This window comes from Salvelinus namaycush, chromosome 15 (genome assembly GCF_016432855.1).
Source record: "Salvelinus namaycush isolate Seneca chromosome 15, SaNama_1.0, whole genome shotgun sequence".
Lineage (NCBI taxonomy): Eukaryota > Metazoa > Chordata > Actinopteri > Salmoniformes > Salmonidae > Salvelinus > Salvelinus namaycush.
In genome coordinates, this window is record NC_052321.1 from 25826747 (window position 1) to 25839689 (window position 12943).

The 12943-nt window shown below is 44.2% G+C and overlaps 1 protein-coding gene across 2 annotated transcripts in view; it reads right to left on the minus strand.

The window, feature by feature from the left end:
- LOC120060363 (1-phosphatidylinositol 4,5-bisphosphate phosphodiesterase beta-1-like) overlaps positions 1–12368 on the minus strand; it is a 35265-nt gene extending 22897 nt beyond the window's left edge. For both annotated transcript variants that reach the window (XM_039009633.1, XM_039009632.1), the window contains exons 1-12: positions 12270–12368; positions 11222–11299; positions 10755–10823; positions 10368–10508; positions 10120–10199; positions 9896–9949; positions 9555–9630; positions 9300–9400; positions 8976–9139; positions 7151–7297; positions 3229–3386; positions 985–1067 (exon numbers count right to left, since the gene is read on the minus strand). In XM_039009633.1, coding sequence (XP_038865561.1) covers positions 985–1067; positions 3229–3386; positions 7151–7297; positions 8976–9139; positions 9300–9400; positions 9555–9630; positions 9896–9949; positions 10120–10199; positions 10368–10508; positions 10755–10823; positions 11222–11299; positions 12270–12368 — 1250 coding nt within the window. The remainder of the gene's footprint in view (positions 1–984; positions 1068–3228; positions 3387–7150; positions 7298–8975; positions 9140–9299; positions 9401–9554; positions 9631–9895; positions 9950–10119; positions 10200–10367; positions 10509–10754; positions 10824–11221; positions 11300–12269) is intronic.
- Positions 12369–12943: the final 575 nt, after the last annotated feature.

Here is a 12943-nt window from a genome sequence, read left to right on the forward strand (position 1 = left end):
AGAGAGCTGGGACCAAAGTAACAAAGCCTACCATCAGTAACACACTACGCCGCCAGGGACTCAAATCCTGCAGTGCCAGACGTGTCCCCCTGCTTAAGCCAGTACATGTCCAGGCCCGTCTGAAGTTTGCTAGAGAGCATTTGGATGATCCAGAAGAAGATTGGGAGAATGTCATATGGTCAGATGAAACCAAAATAGAACTTTTTGGTAAAAACTCAACTCGTCGTGTTTGGAGGACAAAGAATGCTGAGTTGCATCCAAAGAACACCATACCTACTGTGAAGCATGGGGGTGGAAACATCATGCTTTGGGGCTGTTTTTCTGCAAAGGGACCAGGACGACTGATCCGTGTAAAAGAAAGAATGAATGGGGCCATGTATCGTGAGATTTTGAGTGAAAACCTCCTTCCATCAGCAAGGGCATTGAAGATGAAACGTGGCTGGGTCTTTCAGCATGACAATGATTCCAAACACACCGCCCGGGCAACGAAGGAGTGGCTTCGTAAGAAGCATTTCAAGGTCCTGGAGTGGCCTAGCCAGTCTCCAGATCTCAACCCCATAGAAAATCTTTGGAGGGAGTTGAAAGTCCGTGTTGCCCAGTAACAGCCCCAAAACATCACTGCTCTAGAGGAGATCTGCATGGAGGAATGGGCCAAAATACCAGCAACAGTGTGTGAAAACCTTGTGAAGACTTACAGAAAACGTTTGACCTCTGTCATTGCCAACAAAGGGTATATAACAAAGTATTGATAAACTTTTGTTATTGACCAAATACTTATTTTCCACCATAATTTGCAAATAAATTCTTTAAAAATCCTACAATGTGATTTTCTGGATTTTTTTTTCTCATTTTGTCTGTCATAGTTGAAGTGTGCCTATGATGAAAATTACAGGCCTCTCTCATCTTTTTAAGTGGGAGAACTTGCACAATTGGTGGCTGACTAAATACTTTTTTGCCCCACTGTATATATATATGTTCACTCACGAGTCCACATGGTTTTCGAAGGACAGAATGACAGGAAAAGGAGAGGTTTTGAAAGCACACTCAGCGATGGCCTCAATCACCTCCTGTAGAGTAAAAGGAGAAGTTATAATAGTTGGTTATTTTATTACACATATATACACTGAGTGTACAAAACATTAGGTGTGTCAAGAACTGCAACGCTTGAGTGTGTCAAGAACTGCAACGCTGCTGGGTTTTTCACGCTCGACAGTTTCCCGTGTTTCAAGAATAGTCCACCACCCAAAGGACATCCAGCCAATGGCAGGCCAGTGGTCAAAAACGGGTAATTGATGAAAGAAGAAAAAGGAGGCTGACATGAATTGTGCAGAGTAACAGATGGGCAACAGTTTGTCAACTGACAGTACAACATTCGTGCCCAAAGACCCAGAAAAGAATGCACAACTCATCATACATTGACACAAATTGGGGTATGGCAGCCAATGACCTTATAGAGTTCCACTTCTTTTAGCAAAAAAACAAGAAACTGCCGTTGCAGTGGGCTAAGGAACGAAAACACTTGGCACTGGAGAATTTGAAAAACATTGCCTGGTCTGGTGAATCCTGGTTCCTGCTGTTTCACGCTGATGGGAGGACGAGGGTATGAAGAAAACCACATGAGTACATGCATCTATCCAGCGGTGGAAAAAGTACCCAAATATCATACTTGAGTAAAAGTAAAGATACCTTAATATAAAATGACTCAAGTAAAAGTCAAAGTCACCCAGTAAAATACTACTTGAGTAAAAGTCTAAAAGTATTTGGTTTCAAATATACTTAAGTATCAAAAGTAAATGTAATTGCTACAATATACCTAAGTATGAAAAGTAAAAGTAAAAATATAAATAATTTCATATTCCTTATATTAAGCAAACCATACGGCATAATTTTCTTGTTTATTTTAATTTACAAATAGCCAGGGGCATGCTCCAACACTAACACATAATTTACAAATGAAGCATATGTTTAGTGAGTCTGTCAGATCAGAGGTAGTAGGGATGACAAGGGATGTTCTCTTGATAAGTGTGTGAATTTGACAATTTTCCTGTCCTGCTGTCACGACTTCCGCCGAAGTCGGCTCCTCTTCTTGTTCGGGCGGCGTTCAGCGGTTGACGTCACCGGCTTTCTAGCCATCGCCGCTTCATTTTTCATGTATCCATTTGTTTTGTCTTGTTCCCTGCACACCTGGTTTTCATTCCCCAATCAATTCATATGTATTTATTCCTCTGTTCCCCATCTTGTCTTTGTGTAGGATTGTTTGTGTTACGTGTACTTTGATATTGTGGATATTGTTACGCGCATTACTTTTTGTCTATGTTCCGTGTTTTGAGCACATTTTATGTTTTTTTGTGCTGTTATTTTTGACCGGAATAAAAAGTGTGCCTGTTCACTACACTCTGCTCTCCTGCACCTGACTTCGCCTCCAATACATACTCCTAACACCTGCTAAGCATTTAAAATGTAACGAGTACTTTTGGGTGTCAGGGAAAATGTATGGAGTAAACAGTATATACTTTTCTTTAGGAATGTAGTGAAGTTAAAGTAAAAGTTGTCAAAAATAGAAATAGTAAAGTACAGATACCCCAAAAAACTACTTAAGTAGTACTTTAAAGAATTTTTACACTACTGCATCTATCACGCACCGTGTCAACATTGAAGGCAGGTTGTGGTGGTTTCATGGTGTGGGTTGTGTTTTCATGGCACACTTTGGCCCCTTGATAAAAGTGGCGCAATGTTTGAATGCCCCAGGATATCATTGCCATTTTTACATCATTTAGCAGACACTCTTCTCCAGAGCAACTTACAGTAGTGAGTACATACATTTTCATTATTTTTCACACTAGTCCCCCGTGGGAATCAAACCCACAACCCCGGTGTTACAAGCACCATGCCCAACTAACTGAGCCACACATTGCCAATTTCATCCCTTCATGGCAGCAGTGTATCCATCTGTGAAAATATTTTTTCAGCAGGATAATGCCCAATGACACAAAGCTAGGATTGTCCAGGAATGGTTCCACGAACATGACAGTGAATTCAGCTTACTGCAGTGGCCTGCCACGTCCGATATAGACTATATTTGAATAAAATGATCAGTTTTAGAAGCAGAGACAAGGCGGAGACTAATGTAGCCTTGACACAGATGAATGGAGTTAGCCTTGATGCAGGAGATTTCAGAGCATGTGTGTGTTTGTGTGTGCGTGCGAGCGGCGTGCGACGTGCGTGTACCTTAAAGCAGATCTCTGAGGTCATGGTGAAGCCGTGTGTGATGACTGGTTCCTCCTCAGTGGTCCGTCCTTTCCAACAGTCTAACTCCACACACCGACAGCCTGCCAACATCACTTGACGGTACATCTCCACTGACGAACTACCTGCCAGCTGCCCCGCTATACACACACACACACACATACACGTACACACACGTATTTATAAATATATATAGGCCTACACACAGACTAGATTTGTGTGAGTCAACAAATAATATGTGTGTGTGTGTGTGTGTGTGTGTGTGTGTGTGTGTGTGTGTGTGTGTGTGTGTGTGTGTGTGTGTGTGTGTGTGTGTGTGTGTGTGTGTGTGTGTGTTAGTGATGCCAGAGTCAGCTGTTTGTTCAATGGAAGAAGTTTGGAACTATCAAGACTCTTCCTAGAGCTGGCCGCCTGGCCAAACTGAGCAATCGGGGGAGAAGGGCCTTGGTCAGGGAGGTGACCAAGAGCCCTATGGTCACTCTGACAGAGCTCCAGAGTTCCTCTGTCAAGATGGGAGAACCTTCCAGAAGGACAACAATCTCTGCAGCACTCCACCAATCAGGACTTTAAGGTAGAGTGGCCAGACGGAAGCCACTTCTCAGTAAAAGCACATGACAGCCTACTTGGAGTTTGCCAAAAGACACCTAAAGGACTCTCAGACCATGAGAAACAAGATTCTCTGGTCTGATGAAACCAAGATTGAATTTCTTTGGCCTGAATGCCAAGCGTCACATCTGGAGGAAACCAGGCACCGCTCATCACCTGGCCAATACCATCCCTGCAGTGAAGTATGGTGGTGGCAGCAGCATCATGCTGTGTAGATATTGTTCAGCAGCAGGGACTGGGAGACTAGTCAGGATCGAATGAAAGATGAACGGAGTAAAGTACATAGAGATCCTTGATGAAAACCTGCTCCAGAGAGCTCAGACTGGGGCGAAGGTTCACCTTCTAACAGGACAACGACCCTAAACACACAGCCAAGACAACGCAGGAGTGGCTTCTGAATGTCATTGAGTGGCCCTGCCAGAGCCCGGACTTGAACCTGATCAAACATCTCTGGAGAGACCTGAACAATCTGTGCAGCGATGCTCCCCTTCCAACCTGACAAAGCTTGAAAGGATCTGCAGAGAAGAATAGGAGAAACTCCCCAAGTGTGCCATGCATGTACCGTCATACCCAAGAAGACGTGAGGCTGTAATCACTGCCAAAGGTGCTTCAACAAAGTACTGAGTAAAGGGTCTGAGTATTTATGTAAATCTGATATTTCAATTTTGTATTTTTTATAATTTGCAAAAACATCTAAAAATGTGTTTTTGCTTTGTCATTATGGGGTATTGTGTGTACTGTAGATTGATGATTTAAAAACAACAACAATTTAATCAATTTTAGAATAAGGCTGTCAGATAACAAAATAATTTCTGAATGCACTGAAGATATGTTTCCAGTTATAATTTCTATTTGTTCCTCAACTTATCTATCATTACATATATGCACCTTATCTTCTGTCATTATGTTTCCCTAGAAGACGAAATAAACCCTTGCTCACCAGAATAATGTCTTAAATCAAAAGAATGAATGTTTCATTCTAGTTGACATCGAAAAAGTTTTCTCTGTCATCTCTGCTTCTTTGCGGAGCAAAGACATTTGGGCACCTGGGAGAAAATACAATAACTCGACAACAACAAAAACCAGGAAAGATTTTCTATGCAAAATGTCAAAATGACATCAGTTTGACCGGTTGTAAGGAAATAGAAAGCTATGAAAACGACCCAAGATGTTTCTGATAAGATTACAGTTTGGCTTGGATGTGTCACGTATACTCCCTCTTTGGCCTCTAGGTCACCAGACTGCTGATTATTACGCACACCTGTCACTATCGTCACGTGCACCAGCGCTTATTGACACCCACCTAGACTCCATTACCTCCTTGATTACCTGCCCTATATATGTCACTCCCTTTGGTTCCTTCCCCAGGCGTTATTGTTTCTGTTTCATGTCTGTGTGCTGTTTGTGTTTCTTGTTTTGTATTATGTTCCGTTTATTTATTAAATATGCACTCCCTGTACTTTCTTACAGAATAACGCCTCAACAAAGGGAAGCATCAGGGAGTGTTTTGTTTTGTGTTGGAGGTGACATCAGGTCTGGGTTCCACTGCCGGAGCAACCGAGGATGCCTCAGCCTGCTTTTCAGGCTTTCATGCCTCAGCCGGTACATCGGGGTGTCAAGACTCGGTTGGCGGGTCAAGTGTCTGTTGCCGAGTCTACCGAGGATGCCTCAGCTAGCTCGTCAGGCTTCCATGCCTTCCAAGGCTCGGCAGGCTCCCATGCCACAACTGGCTCGCCAGGCTCCTGCGCATCAGGCTGCTAGTCAGGTTCCTGTGCCCCTATGGAAGCGACAGATCCGCTCCTGATCCCCGGAACGTCCCTCTGGTCGGCGTCCTGCGGCCGGAGCCGCGCGTCGGAGAGAGGGTGCTGTATCGTCTGCTCCTTCTTTTGCGCTCTAGCCGTGCCCCAGCCGGCTCAACAGGTTCCCACGCTTCGGGAACCTTCCTGCTCTGGCCTCTAGGTCACCAGAATGCTGATTATGCACACCTGTCACCATCGTCACACGCACCAGCACTTATTGACACTCACCTAGACTCCATTACCTCCTTGATTACCTGCCCTATTTATGTCACTCCCTTTGGTTCCTTCCCCAGGCGTTATTGTTTCTGTTTCAGTTTCATGTCTATGTGCTATTCTTGTTGTGTATTATGTTCCGTTTATTTATTAAATATTCACTCCCTGTACTTGCTTCCCGACTCTCAGCATACGTCGTTACAAGATGCATATTTTATATGGATGAAATAGCCTACTATCAGCTTTTAAGATGCTGATTAAAAATAGCTATACAGACAGTATCTAACTTCGCATTCTCTCAAGATGCTGAAATAAATCATCCAGGTCACCTGTGATACAAGTCAGTATTTGACATCCATCCATGTCTGAGGAAATCAGGAGATGACGTGGAAACCAGCCACTCTGGGCAACAGTAAGCACTGTTACCGTCAAGTAGATTTTGGTTTTGCTAGGGCGATGTGGACGGGAATAGCGGATGGGCGTAAGCATCTGTCTCTGATTCCAAAGGCTGCAAGTTGGAATCCAGCAATAAAAAAGTTGTTTTTGACATTTTTGTTCCAAGCCTATCCCATACCTTAACTCTTTCCTTAAACATTCTGAGTTAATGGCTAACCTTAAGCATTTGGAGTTAATGCCTAAACTTAACCTTAAACACTTGATGTTTGGAAGAACTTCAAAATTTGACATTTGAGAAACATGGGTGAACATCTAATTCTGACTGAGAGCTGGTAGCAGCCAGCAAATAAAAATTTTCCACTTCTGTTCCCGTCTTGTTACTCTCTATTTGTATAGTGCCTCACAATCATAACACATAACAGAGCCCGGCACTGCTTTCATCCTCTTACCACTTAAAATCTTTCCCAAACATTACTTTTCTTGCCCTCCCTTCTCTTTATTTTTAACTCTCCATTTCACAGCTTTTCTTTTATTGAATTACACTCGAGATTGTCCTTTTTGCCTCTGTGGATCTACATGAACTTTTTCTGCCCGTTCCCAAAAGCATTTCATGATTGGCATAAAGCCTATTTGGCGTGCATAGGCTACAGTTAGGCCCTAAAGCGTAAGTTTACGCACTAATGCCAGATAACCTAAAATAATGAGAGAAAAACCTCAAAGTAGCCTATAAATATAAATAGCACAAGAATTATACATTTATGATACAGTGCATTATGGATTTAAGGTATTGTGTTCTCTTTATTCAACCAACCAACCAACCCACCCGCCACCCACCCACCCCTCAACCACACAATATTTCATGACCCTAAATCACTCATGTGTGTGTGTACCTGTGAGGTAGGTGTTATGTGAGGAGTTGATGAAGTAGTGAGACAGAGGGAAGGTCATGTCTTCGGACTGGTCCAGCTTCTCAGGAGGAATCACTCCGTTCTCATCAGACACCAGGTACTTGCTGAGCCCCTCCAACGTGATCAGGCCTACAGAACACACAGGCACAAAGTATTCAGACCCCTTTACTTTTCCCACATTTTGTTACGTTACAGCCTTATTCTAAAATGGATTAAATAAAAAAATCATCAGCAATCTACACACAATACCCCATAATGACAAAGTGAAACAGGTTTTTAGAAACTTGATAATTTATTAAAAATGTAAAACTGAAACACCTTATTTACATAAGTATTCAGACCCTTTGCTATGAGACTTGAAATTGAACTCAGGTGTATTCTGTTTCCATTGATCATCCTTGAGATGTTTCTACAACTTGATTGGAGTCCACCTGTGGTAAATTCAATTGATTGGACATGATTTGGAAAGGCACACACCTGTCTATATATGGTCCCACAGTTGGCAGTGCCTGTCAGAGCAAAAACCAAACCATGAGGTCGAAGGAATTGTCCGTAGAGCTCCGAGACGGGTTTGTGTTGAGGCACAGATCTGGGGAAGGGTACCAAAACATTTCCGCGCATTGAAGGTCCCCAAAACCACAGTGGCCTCCATCATTCTTAAATGGAAGAAGTTTGGAACCACCAAGAGCTGGCCGCCCGGCCAAACTGAGCAATCAGGGGAGAAGGGCCTTGGTCAAGGAGGTGACCAAGAACACGATGGTCACTCTGACAGAGCTCCAGAGTTCCTCTGTGGAGATGGGAGAACATTCCAGAAGGACAACAATCTCTGCAACACTCCACCAATCAGGACTTTATGGTAGAGTGGCCAGACGGAAGCCACTCCTCAGTAAAAGACACATGACAGCCTGCTTGGAGTTTGCCAAAAGGCACCTAAAGGACTCTCAGACCATGAGAAACAAGATTCTCTGGTCTGATGAAACTAAGATTGAACTCATTGGCCTGAATGCCAAGTGTCACGTCTGGAGGAAACCTGGCACCATCCCAACGGTGAAGCATGATGGTGGCAGCATCATGCTGTGGGGATGTTTTTCAGCGGCAGGGACTGGAAGACTAGTCAGGATCGAGGGACAGAGAGATTCTTGATGAAAACCTGCTCCAGAGCGCTCAAGACCTCAGACTGGGGTGAAGGTTCACCTTCCAACAGGACAATTACCCTAAGCACACAGCCAAGACAACGCGGTAGTAGATTTTGGACAAGTCTCTGAATGTCCTTGAGTGGCCCAGCCAGAGCCTGGACTTGAACCTGATCGAACATCTCCGCAGAGACCTGAAAATAGCTGTGCAGCAATGCTCCCCATCCAACCTGACAGAGTTTGAGAGGATCTGCAGAGAAGAATGGGCGAAACTCTCCAAATGCAGGTGTGTCAAACTTGTAGCGTCATACCCAAGACTCAAGGTTGTAATCGCTGCCAAAGGTGCTTCAAAGTACTGAGTAAAGGGTCTGAATACTTATGTACATGTGATATTTCCGTTATTAGTTTTTTTACACTTGCAACAATTTCTAAAATCCTATTTTTGCTTTGTCATTATGGGGTATTGTGTTGAGATTGATGAGGGGAAAAAACTGTAACGGTAAGACTGTAACGTAACAAATATTGGAAAAGTCAAGGGGTCTGAATCATTTCCGAATGCACTGTATATACACAAAGACACTCATATCTCACACACACAAGTATGCATACATGCATGCACGCAAGCTTACACGTAGGCACAAGCGCATGCACACAAAACACACACTCACACACACCTTGTTTGAGCAGGCTGTGGTTGAGTTCATATTTCTCCATCAGGGTCTGTGTCTGAGAGGGTCTGAGAGGAGGATACAGAATCTCATTCAGACGAGGATCTCTCTGCCTCTCATTAATGAACTCTGTCATCTGATCCACCGACAGGTAAGCACCCTTAGCACCTCTACAGAAAGAGAGAGAGAAATAGTCAGGAATTAGTGACTGTACATACTGCTGAGAGAAGACTGAGCTGAGTTATGGCTGAACAGCAGAGGATTGGAGAGGAAGGATCAGAAAGGGTCAGGGTTTAGAGCTGGGTACCAGGAGGTAGTATCAGTACTTACTGCTGAGAGAAAACTGAGCTGAGTTCTGGCCGAGGACAGAGGTGGGAGAGGAAAGATCTGTAAAGGTCAGGGGTGAAGTCCTCAAGGGGAATAGAGTCACTCTGCAGAGGAACACAAATACCACTGAGATGATTCAGGTTTCAAGAAGTGATCATTTAAATAGTTGGCTTGAGTGTGAGAGGAAATAACTTCCAGTTAAAATACCACCACTACCAGCTTTATTATTGTATAGTATTCCATAGTTATAATCTATACCCGTCCAAATGGTAGATTGCAGTGTTCCAAAGCCGTCTCCACCCTCTTTTTGTCCGCTGAGAACATGCGGACGATGCTGGATAAAAGGGGCAGGACATGCACAATATAAATCAATCACATCCCAACGGATTCACAGGGAGTTAATCAGCAGACACAGGAGTGACAATTAGTGTTCGAAGGGATGGGCCCTGAGCAAAGCGCTGCACAGATTCACTAATCTTGATCCCATAATGAGTAGTTATTTGGGATACCAGGTAATTTATATAGATCAGTGATTCTGCACAACACCTTTCTCAGGACGATCCCCTAAAGTGATTGAAGAACCAATGGGATTCACTCACTTCTTCACTGGGATCCGCCCCTCTGAGTTTGGCTGCAGGGTCAGTCTGACATACCTGTTAGAGAAAGATTAGGAAAAAGGGAGACAGGAATAAACACACCTCTGTCACACTAACATTTCCAGTGATCTCCATTGCTATCACAGATCTGTCTGGCACCCGCATTTCCTTTTTAAATGCCGTAAAGATTTAATCAGCACCAAAATTTATTTTCCTGATAGACTCACGCTTTCTCCAGACTTGTTTCTCTGTTCATGTTGTGACTCAACAGGTTGGAGGCCAGAGAGAACAGCTCCTCAGCCCACTCCTATGCAACACAGACAAAGAGAGGGACAGTGTGTGTGTGTGTGTGTGTGTGTGTGTGTGTGTGTGTGTGTGTGTGTGTGTGTGTGTGTGTGTGTGTGTGTGTGTGTGTGTGTGTGTGTGTGTGTGTGTGTGTGTGTGTGTGTGTGTGTGTGTGTGTGTGTGTGTGTACCGTGGCCTCCTCCTCTTGCAGGGCCATGAAGTTGAGGTATGTGATGTTGACCATGTCCGGTCCTGTGACTATGGTCAACAAACGATTTTCTATACGACCAACTAGGTTCCCCACATCAAGCAGCTCACGCAGCTTCGCCTCCTAGAGAGGACAGAGGGTCAGAGTTTAGTGGTTAGAGGTCAAGGTCACAGGTTAGACCAGGGGTGTCAGCTCCAGTCCTCAAAATGTGTTTTCATTTCAACATGGTACATCATTGATCAGTGTTACTGATTAGTATTGCTGATTGGCTAGGGAATCAGACTATGAATCAAAAGCAGTGATGAAAACCAACAGGAGCCTGGTTTGACACGCTTGAGTCAAGATTCAGAGGTCCTGGGGGTTAAGTACCTTTGGTGTTTTGGTGCTCTTCCCTGTTCTGGCATCCTTTATATGGGTGATGTCTAACAACTCTGTCTCCTGCAGGAGAGATAGTAGGGAGAAAGACAGAGAGAAAAAAGGATAGAGAGATAATGAGGGAGGGAGTAAAGACATGAGAGAAGGAGTGCGAGGGGTGTTAAAATATTCATCACTCACTCACTAACTCACTAACTCACTCAAAAACACACACACACACACACACACACACACACACACACACACACACACAGGGGGACTAAGCCCCAGCAGGAAGTAGAATACACAGTGGGAGTCCCAAAGTGAGAGACAGCATGGCGTCTCCTCCACTTAGCTCCTGTGTGTGTGTGTGTGTGTGTGTGTGTGTGTGTGTGTGTGTGTGTGTGTGTGTGTGTGTGTGTGTGTGTGTGTGTGTGTGTGTGTGTGTGTGTGTGTGTGGGTGTGGGTGTGTGTGTGTGTACCTTGTTCTGGTCAGTCCAGTGAAGGAAGTATCCGTGTGGATCCACAGTCAGGGTGATGGGAGTCACTGTTGAGAGATCCTGGCCACATGGAGACAGAGATTAGCACACACACGCACACACACACACACACACACACACACACACACACACACACACACACACACACACACACACACACACACACACACACACACACACACACACACACACACACACACACACACACACACTCACACTTGACATTGTTGGTTGTGATTATGCATGTAATGTGGTTGTGAAAATGTTGTATTGTGTGTGTGTGTGTGTGTGTGTGTGTGTGTGTGTGTGTGTGTGTGTGTGTGTGTGTGTGTGTGTGTGTGTGTGTGTGTGTGTGTGTGTGTGTGTGTGTGTGTGTGTGTGTGTGTGCGCATGTTAGAAGCTGAGTTGGGTTTGACTAAGGCGTTGCATAAGCATGAATCACTTTGGTCCCAAATTACCTCTTTACTTAGAAATATATACTGACACACACACGTACGCACCAATGCACACACACACTCTCTCTCCCTCTATCTATCTCTCTCTTTTATGTGGTGGAACATTTCGGCTAACCGAGGAGGGATTTTAACCATGGCAGTTACCATAGCAACATGCCAGCACATTTCTCTGTATCCTTGCTCTGTGCTTAAAACCTTCAACATACCAACACACATTCTTGCAAACACGCGCACATACACACCTATACACATGTACACACATGTACACACACACACACACACACACACACACACACACACACACACACACACACACACACACACACACAGACACACACACACACACACACACACACACACACACACACACACACACACACACACACACACACACACACATACATACATACACACGTTACAACATATTTGCAACCACATGTATGACATGTGTAACATGTGTTACATGTGTAATCACAACCACAAACGTCAAGTGTGTGCACATTTTCATCTTAAATGTCTAGCACTTATCATTCCTAAAAGGAGTGTTAACAACACACTCACACACTGATACTCACATCATCCCATTTCATGAAGCGGCTGCCATTCTGCAGAGTATCGGGGACGGTCGGGGGTTTAAGCTTCAGAGCATGTGTCCCTGGCTGAGCCCCTGCCATGGTACACACACACCTTCAACCAGCAGCGCGGGAAGTCCTCTTTCCCTTTCCGTCTATACTCTTTCTCCTCTCCTGTCTTCCTCTCCTCTTCTCTCCTCTTTAGTCAGTAGACTGAGAGGGTTGGATGATAGTGATCTGGTATGTACATCACTGAAACAAGCTGCATATCCATCTACAATCAACGGTGTCTTTTGCCCTGTCTAGTCAGTTCTGTAGAATCAACAGTATACTCCTCTTTAGTATAATGCGTCCTACTGTACTAGCTGACTGTCTTAGGGTTACTCTTCTAGTATCAGTGTCCTCTTGTATACCTAGTGTAAAACAAGATAATATAGTACTAGCTGTCCTGTTCTGTCAGCTCGCTCTGTGAGACATAACTGCTACTGCCTCCACACACTGACTCACTCTGACATGCGTATGGAGCCTGCACGCCCACACACACACACAGACACACACACACAGACACACACACACACAGACACACACACAGACACACACATACACAGACAGACAAAAAGAGAGAGAGATAATATGAAACCAATGTAGACAACTTATTGGATCCATAATCAATTGTA